The sequence below is a fragment of the Neovison vison genome, chromosome 8 (genome assembly GCF_020171115.1).
Source record: "Neovison vison isolate M4711 chromosome 8, ASM_NN_V1, whole genome shotgun sequence".
Lineage (NCBI taxonomy): Eukaryota > Metazoa > Chordata > Mammalia > Carnivora > Mustelidae > Neogale > Neogale vison.
In genome coordinates this window covers 105357837-105368346 of record NC_058098.1, presented here as the reverse complement: position 1 = coordinate 105368346, position 10510 = coordinate 105357837, and the positions used below count along the sequence as shown (strand labels likewise).

General features: G+C 50.8%; 1 protein-coding gene across 1 annotated transcript; it reads left to right on the top strand.

The window, feature by feature from the left end:
• Positions 1–4308: 4308 nt before the first annotated feature.
• CD8A (CD8a molecule) lies at positions 4309–9275 on the top strand. The gene is made up of 6 exons (XM_044262494.1): positions 4309–4650; positions 4740–5105; positions 5691–5801; positions 6035–6145; positions 6831–6861; positions 9192–9275. The coding sequence occupies exons 1-6, from the start codon at positions 4479–4481 to the stop codon at positions 9250–9252; spliced, it is 852 nt and encodes a 283-aa protein (XP_044118429.1). The 5' UTR covers positions 4309–4478; the 3' UTR covers positions 9253–9275.
• The last annotated feature ends 1235 nt before the right edge of the window (positions 9276–10510 follow it).

Below are 10510 nucleotides of genomic sequence, written 5' to 3'. Positions count from 1 at the left end.
CTTTGCCAGGATCTTGGGAACTTTCCCCAGGAGAAATGTTTATCCACAGCTAAGGGTATGGATGTAAAATGAAAACTATCTGGGTGTTTCCCTTTGATTATTGCCCCATAGAGTTTTTGTTTGTTTGTTTGTTTGTTTGTTTTTAAAGATTTTATTTATTTATTTGACAGAGAGAGATCACAAGTAGGCATAGAGGCAGGCAGAGGAGGAAGCAGGCTCCCTGCTGAGCAGAGAGCCCGATGCGGGACTCGATCCCAGAACCCTGAGATCATGACCTGAGCCGAAGGCAGCGGCTTAACCCACTGAGCCACCCAGGTGCCCCACCCCCATAGAGTTTTGACCCCACTGGGCATTGCACCATAGTAACCTACAGGACTGCCTGTCTGCCTTTTTGTTTTAAAGCAAGAAAAGAGAGATTATGAAAGGGGAGGCAGGGAAAGCGAATCAGCACAAAGACTAGACACAGACATTTGCTCCTGGGCAGATCTGTCTTAGAAAAGAGAACCAATGGGAGCTGAAAATGAGCCCCTAAAAATAACGTGTATCCCCAAAGACAGCCAGCCTCCTTGACCCCCCAGGGTATGAATCCTCTGGTTGGAGGACCACTGAACTGTGGAATATTCACAATACTACTACACAGCATTTAAAATAAAAAACTAAATCTCTATTTATCAACACAACTCAAAGACATATGGTATGACCATGTTTCTATGCACTGAAACATTCTCCAGAAAAAGTTGGAATGGCAGAGGTGGGTGGAATTGACAGGTATTTGCATGGAGATAAAGCAAGGCCCTGTTAACTCTAGAGCTCAAAGAAAGGCCTTTCTAGCCCCAGACAAGCTAACCCCTTCCAAGGAGACAGTGTCTTCTCCACAGTTCAGGACTGGCAAGAGGAGGCAGCAGGCCATTGATTCCAAGTCGCCCCTGCAGTCAGTGTCTTATGAGCCACGGTACCGAGCCCTAACCAATTTCTTACCAGTGCCCAGTCCAGTTAATGTGCTCCGAATGCCTTCAATTCATGTAAATTAAAATTACTTTATTTCCATGTTTTAAGAACACCTTCGAGAGAAACAAAGACTTACTTAAATTTAGCACAGATACTGGCGACTCTCTTACCTTATCTCTCTCTGGATGCTTTTAAAAATAAGGGACTTGCTTGACAGCGTGCAAGTCATTGCCCTTGTTCCCATGCCTTCATGCCATCCCACGTGAGTGCCGCAGCTTGGGGTACGGGGAGCTCACCTGGCAGCGAGGAGCGGGCCCCGCCCAGCCTTCTGCACACCTGGCCCTGCTGCAAGCAAGCATGCCCAGAATTCTCCAAATTGCATCTGCTCTCCCACCTGCTGCAAGGCGGATGTCGTTGTGGTTGCATTGAGAATCCACCACATTCTGTAAAAAATATCATTGGGGTCACAAAGCCTCCTTGGTAGGTTTCATATGTTGCCTTGGCATACCCCCCACCCTCTGTCATGCTCTGTACAAAGGGGCTGCCACCCCCATGGCTGACACTTTTCTTAGCTGCAAGGCTGGAAGGCCTCCAAGCCAGCTGCAGCTCTCTTTCAGGTGACCAAGATGGCCGGCCTGGACCTGACTGTTTCCTTGCCACGCTCAGTCATGTGGGTTAAGGGACAGCCCTGTGTCTACACAGCCAGGGACACACCGTACATGTGTACATCTACATGCCAGGGATGCCCTGCTGTGAGTCACAGTCATAACCATCATTACAAAGCATTTTCCTTCCCCAGTCTCCCTCATCTTCCATCTGAAAATCTAACATGTAGTGAGCAAGTCCCCAGTACTGTAGACATATTGTGTCTACTGCAGCTCACTTAAATGTCCATTAACAGGAAAACTAAATTCTGGAACACCCATAGAGAATGCACCCATTGAGAAGAATGAGATAGATCTACATGTGCTGATAGGAAGAGGTTTCCTTCTTCTACTATTAGTTAAGAAAGGGAGGTTGCAAAAAATGCAGGTGTCATACAACCTTGTGTCAGTTGCTTGAGCAACCGACTCCTGCTCTCAGTTCACGTCATGATCTCAGGGTTGCGAGATAGAGCCCTGCCTCAGGCCCCGCACTCAGGGGGGAGTCTGCTGGAGATTCCTGGCATAGTCACAGTGGAAAACAGTATGGAGGTGCCTCAAAAAGTTAAAAATAGAATTATCCTATGTTCCAGTAATCAAACTACTGAGTATTTACCCAAAAAATTACAAAAACAGAGGCACCTGGGTGGTTCAGTCAGTTGAGCCTCTGACTCTTGATTTCCAGCCAGGTGATGGTCTTGGGGTCCTGGGATCGAACCCCACGTTGGGCTTCAGGCTCAGTGGGAAGTCTGCTTGGGATTCTGTCTCTCCTCCTTCAGACCCTCCGCCCAGTCATGCTTTCTTTCTCTCTAAAATACATAAGCAAAATCTTTATAAAAAAAATACAAAAACACTGGGGCTCCTGGGTGGCTCAGTGGGTTAAAGCCTCTGCCTTCGGCTCAGGTCATGATCCCAGGGTTGTGGGATTGAGCCCCGCATTGGGTTCTCTGCTCAGCGGGGAGCCTGCTTCCCTTCCTCTCTCTCTGCCTGCCTTTCTGCCTACCTGTGATCTCTGTCTGTCAAATAAGTAAATAAAATCTTTTAAAAAAATACAAAACCACTAATTCAAAGGGATACATGCACCCCTATGTTTATAGCAGCGTTATTAATAATAGCCAAATTATGGAAGCAGCCCAATGTTTGTCAATAGATGAATGGAAAAAGAAGATGTGGTACATTTATACATGGATTATAATTCACCCACAAAAAGGAATGAAATCTTACCATTTGCAATGACATGGATGGAGCTAGAGAGTATAATGCTGAGGGAAATAAATCAGAGAAAGACAAATACCATATGATTTCACTCATATGTGGAATTTAAGAAACAAAACAAATAAGCAAAGGAAAAAGAGGAAGAGAGAGAGAGAAACCAAGAAACAGACTCCTTTATAGAGAATACACTGGTGGTTACTGGAGGCGGGGTGGGTGAGGGTAATGGACAAAAAAGGGGATGGGGATGAAGGATGTGATGAATACTGGATGATGGATGGAAGGGCTGAACTGTGCACTGAAAATTAATATAATGCTATATGTTAACTACACTGGAACTAAAATAAAATATGTCAAATGTTCCACCTAGGGGTAGGTACTTCGGATGATTTGAGAAGGCTAGGGAGCATGCATTAAAATCAAAGTAATAGTAGTAATTTTTTTAAAGCCCATCCACCACTTAAATTCTACCAACACAGCTCAGCCCAAGTTATGTTATGACATGGCGGGGAGGGGTGTCTCACCAGTCCTCACCAGGCAAAATCCATGGGTGGGGCAGACACATGGAACAGATAATGCCACGTGGCTTGACTCTAGACTCAGGTAGCAACAGTGTGAGGTGTATTTGTTCTGGGATTCAAAGTGGAAAGGCTAGGGCACCCTGAAGTAATGAGAGGTGGGCATCCACTGGGGCTGGAAGGCTTCAGGATAGCAACACGGCAAGAAGGAAGGAGATATGATGTGCCAGAGCCTGAGAGAGAAAAGTGAAGAATGCTCCCAGGCATTCACCCAGGCTTCACAAGGGTCCCGGGCCAGTGCCTAAAGCCAAGGATAAAGAGGAATGACGTCTGTGTCCTACAGCACAGAAGCTGGCCGCCGGCCTTAAACAGAACGGAATTTCAGGCAAAGGGAACAGCAAGGACAGGAGCCCAGAGTTTAGACAGCTTCAAGTTCAGTGAGAATGGAGGGCCAGGGGCCTGGGCAGAGGCTAGGAGGAGCTAGCACCCAAAAGCTCTGAGCCAAGCCCTGTTTCAGCTTCTATCCTGTCTTGCAAGTCATAGAAGTCTGCAAGAGTGACCCTGTCAGATCCCCTTTAGGAGAATAATGATCATGGCAGGGTGGCTAAAGGTGTGGCGAAGAAAGGGACTCATGTGAAGGCTGTCGCAGCAGCCCCAAGAAAAAATCTCGAGGCTCTCAGGTGATGTGTGGCAGTGGGGAGGACTGGGTGTGGTCGCCAGAGGACCTTTGGTCCCACACAAGGCAGGTGGCTGCTGCCCCATGGTCTTCTCCTTCCTGCTGAGCACGCAGACTACCCTGCGGAGTGGTGTGCAAGTCACCAACACCTCTCCCTCCTCAGCCCTCAGCGCCGGTCTTGCTAGAGCCATTATGAGTGACTACAAAGGAAGTGGACACTCTGCTTTCCTGCTTACTCTCACCTTCTTCTCCTCTTGTAAACTCTCCTTACCCTCTGTCTCCGCAGCCCTCACAGGAGAGCCTATTCCAAAGGTCATTTGCGAGCCTCTGTCTTCGTCCTCAAGCCCGCAGTTTTAACCGTCCCCAGCGGCCCTACATGCCCGCTTCGACGGCCCAGGCCCAGATCATGGACCCCAGTCTGCTCCCTGGGATGGAAGGTGGTAACCGCGAAAAAGAGGGCGATTCTCACCTGCGGGGCTTCGGATGACATCACATCCTCCGAACTCGAAATCTGGCTCCTCGGCTGGCCAAGGGCGTGACTTGCCCCCTCCGCGTCCCACCCGCACCAGCGCGCGTCGTTACGCGTGGTGCAGCGCAGAGCGCGCCATGGCCTCCTGGGTGACCCCCCTGCTCCTGCCGCTGGCCCTGCTGCTCCGTGAGTTAGCTACCCTTGGGGAGGGCGGGGGACGGGGCAGACGAGGAGCGCGGGGTTCCCGGCTCAGCCTCGATGCCTGCCGCCCGCAGATGCCGTCGCGGCCGCCGGGCCGAGCCAGTTCCGCATGTCGCCGGCGAAGGTGGTCGGACAGCTGGGAGAGAAAGTGGAGCTGCAGTGCGAGGTGCTGCTGCCCTCCGCGGCGCCGGGCTGTTCCTGGCTCCTCCAGAAGAACGAACCTGCCGCCCGCCCCGTCTTCCTCCTGTACCTCTCCCAAACCCGGATAAAGTTGGCCGACGGACTGGACTCCGAACAGATTGTGGGCAAGAGGATCCGTGACACCCTCTACAGCCTCACCCTGCGCCGCTTCCGGAAGGAGGACGAAGGCTACTATTTCTGCTCTGCCCTGAGCAATTCGGTGCTGTACTTCAGCTCCTTCGTGCCGGTCTTCCTGCCAGGTCCGGGCGCCCGGGGCGCGGCACCTCTCAGTGTGGGGTTTAGGGCTCACCTATGAACCCGTTTTTTTTTTCCATACGGAGCCCCGCTTTTGAGCCTCTTAGCGCCCTTGGGGGGCGTGGGGGCTACTTAATACTGCTTCCATTTCACAGACAAGGGAACTGAGGCCAAGGTGCGGCTGGGTCGGGTCTGAAGATGGCTTCTTAGGTCCCGCGGATTTGGGCTTGAGTTCGGGTGCTTGTCTGCCCCTGGACAGTTCCTTAAATTCTGTGAGCCTGCGTTTGGCTACCAACCCAAGCCCTCAAGCCTGCAGGTTGAGCCCTGGAGAGAGGCTGGGAGACCGGCAGCGGGCTCCTGCGTTCCTGTCCGAGGCGCCAGGTGTGCTCGCCCGGGACGCAGCAGGCTACCGCGCGCGCCGCGAAGGGGAGAGCGCGAATTCTGGAGGTCCCCAATCCATCTCCTCTCTGAGTGCAGAGGTCCGCGCGGGCGAAGGCGGCGCCCCGTTGGGCAAAGGCGCGCGAAGCCATGCGGAGGGTTAGTGTCGATGTCCCCTGTCCGACTCCAACCACGCTCTGTTTCTCCCGCAGTCAAGCCCACCCCTACGCCCGCGCCGCGACTACCCACGAGGGCGCCCACCAACACGTCGCAGCCGGTGTCTCAGCGCCCCGGGATCTGCCGGCCGGCGGCGGGCAAGCCAGGTGAGACCCGCGCAGGGGTCCCGGGATCGGGACCCGCCAGGGGCGGTGCGGGTAGGGGGCGCGGGGGTGGGGGAGAGCCCCCGCCGGGCTCAGCCCTGATCGTGGAGATAGAGCCAAAACCTGTCCAAGTGGTGGGGAAACCGAGACCGGACCCGAGGGACAGGCCCGAGCTGGTGGTGTGGGTTAGAGAATCCCGGCCAGTTCCTAAACGTCGGCGTCTTCGGTGTCTTCAGTGGGAAAAGGTGTGCTTGGCTTTGCCTGTGAAATCTACATCTGGGCACCGCTGGCCGGGACCTGCGCGATCCTTCTACTGTCACTGGTCATCACCGTCATCTGCAACCATAGTAAGTTCTAGGGCCGCTCGGAGTGGCAGGGGAAGGTTGGGGGGAGGTTTGCTCCACTTCCTCCTCCTGCGCGGCTTGCTCCAGGCAGCTTGCCCCGAGATAGGATGAAGGTTTCTGGAACCTGAGCTGTACTGTAGGCACAGCCCATTTCTTTCCTGGAAACAGAACTCCTGAAACCTCTTCCCACTCCTCTTTCCACTCTCTGGGGCGTTCTTAGGGAGACAGAGCCCTTATTCCAGGATGGACAGGAGCATTGTGTTCCATTGGCCAAGGAGAAGGAGGTAGAGAGTGCAGTTTCTGGCTTATTACACACACACACACACACACACACACACCCCGCACTCCCCCCTCCCCCGCAGAGTGTGTGCCCCTGTGGCCCTCGGACTAGTGCTCAGGAAGACTGGATCAAAACCGTGACTTGTTGAGATTTACCCTCGGCCACCTCCCAGTGAACCCCTACTACTTTGGGTCCCACTGTAGGTGAATGTACTAACCTATCTTAGCCCACATGTGTATTTGCAATGCTTTTAAAATTGATGAGAAGAGGGATGGAAAAGCAGCTCTTACTTGGTTTTCAAGAGTTATAGTTCTAAGGAAATAGGAAAAGGGAAGGAGGAAATAAATCTATTTGGGGACTATTGGTGGTGGGGAGGCAGTCATTTTACTTCTTCTTTTTCTTATCCAGGGAACAGAAGACGGGTTTGCAAATGTCCCAGGTGAGTCTTATAACCCATAGGGCTGCTAACACTGGCCAGCCCTCTGCACGGGTCCTAGCTTCCCAAGCAGCCTTTGGTGGGAACCTTTCCCAGAGAGAGGCCATGGAGAATTCTGGGGGCAGGGACTCAGCACCGTTTCTGAGCAAAGAGCGGCACAAGGCTGGCAAGGTGAGGAAATGGGAGGCACGGCCTGGGCTCATGGGGAGAACAGTACGACTTCTGTAAGTCTCCATATTCTCTGACCTGGCTCCAAAAATCCCAGACAGGATTCCCCCTATTAGTCCTAGTTCTCCACAGCCTTGAGGTCTCTTTACCTGGATGATTCCAACTGAGTTTTATTATTTTCTTAAGAAAACTTTTTCTCTATTGTTTGTTCTAGATTTTTGAGTGATTAGTGTTTTTAAGAGCCAGTCTTTCATTGGAGAACCAAATAAGCAATGGCCTAGGCTCCTAATTTCCCTGTGCCAGTGTAGTGCCTTGATTTACCACCAAGGACTAGAAGAGAAACAGAGGCAGGAGCAGTTAGCTATCTGGCAGCCCAAGTGACTCCCCGATCCAATTCCAACCCGTGATCATTCTGAGATGATCAGGAAAAAAACAAACAAAAACAAAGACCGGTGAGTGGGAAGAGAAGTCTCAATCTTTTCTGTTTTTCGAACTTAGGCTGAGGCAGCCTGTGCTAACATCTAACTGACCCCGCTCTGGCCCTGCCCCATGATGGGGGTTACATGCAGGTTCTCTCTTCTCCAGCAACCGCATGTGATGGATGCCACAGTCCCATCTCACAGCTGAGCAGCTCAGATCAGGAAATCTACCCAACCCTGCACAGATGCGATGACTCTCAGATTATCAAAATAATACACCATTTAATAAAAGCCTACAGAGTACCAGTTCCTTGTTTTATATATATTTTTATTATTTATTTATTTAAATATTTTATGTATTCAACAGAGATTGCAAGTAGGCAGAAAGGCAGGCAGAGAGAGAGAGGAGGGGGGAGAAGCAGGCTCCCTGCTGAGCAGAGAGCCTGATGTGGGGCTTGATCCTAGGACCCTGAGATCATGACCCAAGCCAAAGGCAGAGGCTTTAACCCACTGAGCCACCCAGGCACCCCTATATATTTCTTCTTAAATATCAAGTTTCATAACAATCTTTCAAGTAGTTACCATGATCACCACTTTTTCAGATGAGGAAACTGACAGGACATTTAGTGACTCGTCTAAGGCCACACTGATGCCAAATAGCAGAGCTCAGACTTCTCTATCCAAACTCAGGCTCCTTCCTGCTTGGGGGATGGGAATGTTTAAGGATAATCAGTTCCTTTCAGTGGATGAAAATACTTCAAATTTTATACCTAGGGTTTGCCTTTCCCACTCCTTGGTGTCTCTCTGCAGGAAGCCAATTTCAATATCTCATACAATGTTATTTTTAAAAATATGTATCAGTATTTTTAACAACGGAAATGTAATGAATATATTGTAATGAATTGTAATAATGTATTCTAATGCCTGTATTATGAATGGTATAACAAGGGGGACGAAGACCCTTTAAAAACAGAAAAAGATTTTTAGCATTTGCAAGTACTTGGGGTGCAGTTGGGAGCTTTGGCAGGAGAATCATCCCTTATCTTTAAGTTCTCTGAAAATTCTCATTTTGAAATGAACCAAGAACAAAACCCTGCCCTTGGAATACAAAGCTACGCGGGGTGAACATATCCGAGGGACCCACGTGCCTGAGTTAACACACTCAGTGATGACCGAGGGCAGCTCAGCTTCCAGAGAGGTTTGGAGGATGGTGTGCATAGACCTGACATTCATGATGAATCAGCCCATTCAGGAGGTGTTAGCCCAGTTCTGAATTAACACACATTTTTAGTGGGACATCAGATTTGAGTTGTCTGTGTGCGATAAAGTAGCTCTGCTTGGCTGATGGTGGTCATTTGCTCACATCCTTCTGGGGGACTGAGAATCAGCTCAACCGGTAACTTCGGTCATCAGGCACCTGACAAAGGCTCCCGGAAGCCAGACTAACTGAGCTCCAATCCTGGCTCCATCACCTCCTAGTTATGTTAGAACTTGGGCAAGTTCTCTCATCTATTTCCCAGTGGCCTCCCCCCCCCCAGGTTGCTATGACACCAAGATGGCAAACGTAAGGCAATTGACACTTTCTGACGTCATTCACTCAGTCCCATGCTGGTATTCCAGGGACAAGTTTGCAGACCCTGCAGGGGCTGGGAGGCTGGGGCGGGCGGGACAGATGTGGATGGAGGCAGTTAGCACACTGTGGAGGCTCTTGCTGCAATCATGGTTTACCGTCTGCCTCTCTTTCAGGCCAATGCCCAGACCAGGAGGACCAGGAGGCAAGCCCAGCCCTTCAGAGAAATATGTCTAACATGGAGATGGGCCCTATGCGACAGCCACTACAAGACCGAACAGAATTCTCTCTGTGAGAACAGCAACAGTCCTTCCTTATATATCCATTCTCATTATTATTTTTGTGGGGGTGGGGTGGGAAAGGGGACTTCTTCTTCATGTGTTTTCCTTGGTTGACACAAAACAAGACTGTACGTCTACAGTACACCACAAGGGCTCTGATACCATTGTGTGCTCCCACTGGGGTGAAGGGTGGGAAGGCCAGGGCTACCGCGAGCCGTGTTCTCAGAATCTGGTGGTTTGAGCTGGGGTGGGGGGGGGAATTGCTCAGCATGATGTGGTCCAGACCTCTTTGGTTGACATCAGGGATGGGGAGCAGCTTGAGCAGAGTCACAGCAAGTCTCAGGGCTCTTTCTCCAGCCAGTCAGGTCTTTCTTCTGGAGCTGTCTCAGTGTGGGGGTGTTGTCTCTCAAACCCTAGGAGCACAGGTGACTTCTTGAGCAGCAGCGCTAGGCCCACGACTGCACCCACAGCCCTAAGGGGGTTCTAGGAGAACTTCTGCCTTTCACAAGAGTTTTCTAAGGTGGTTGAATCCTATCAGACTTTTTTTTTTTTTTTTTTAATAACGACACGTGGAACTCCATGGAGTGGGAAGTCCTCAACTAAAGTGGAAGGGGTAAGCTGAATCCTGGAAAATGAGAAACTCCACCTTTAAAGACAATCTGTGGGAACTCCCCCAGTGGAGGCCGAATTGCTCTCCCAGCCCCCCGCAGTGCAGAGGGGCCCGTGAAAGAGGAGAGACCAACCTGTGACAATCATGATCTGAGCATCAGCACAGTGGAACGGCGGTCCTCTTGAGCCTCTGAGCTTGAGACACCGTATCCGCTCGTGCTCCTGGAACATCATGACTTCTGATGGTGCGGAAAGGCAGAATGGTTACAGAGCTGCCAGCACCGGCCCTGGCCTCCCCTTGACCGGCAGATGAGGGGCTGGGACGGGAGACACTCTGGTGAGGAGGCGGACAGCCAAACCGGCTGCCCCCCACACACGTGTTTCCTCTCATCTGGAGTTGAACAAGAATTGAGTCCTCCCTGGAAGAAAAAACTCAAATGAGGAAGTAAAAATCACCCATAATTCTTTACCTCAGGTGTAATCCATTGTTAATAGCGTGGTGTACATTCTTCCTGATGATTTTCTGTGCATATATGTGAAGTATATACTTCTGATTTTTAAAAAATGCAATTGCTCTGCTTTTTATAAATGGCTTTAATAAAAAA

Bases quoted from the DNA above. Each gene is read 5' to 3' on its own strand.
- CD8A (XM_044262494.1), top strand. From the start codon at position 4,479: ATGACATCACATCCTCCGAACTCGAAATCTGGCTCCTCGGCTGGCCAA. The intron at 4,651-4,739 runs GTGAGTTAGCTA...TGCCGCCCGCAG, and splicing joins GCCGCTGGCCCTGCTGCTCC to ATGCCGTCGCGGCCGCCGGG. The intron at 6,146-6,830 runs GTAAGTTCTAGG...TTTCTTATCCAG, and splicing joins CACCGTCATCTGCAACCATA to GGAACAGAAGACGGGTTTGC.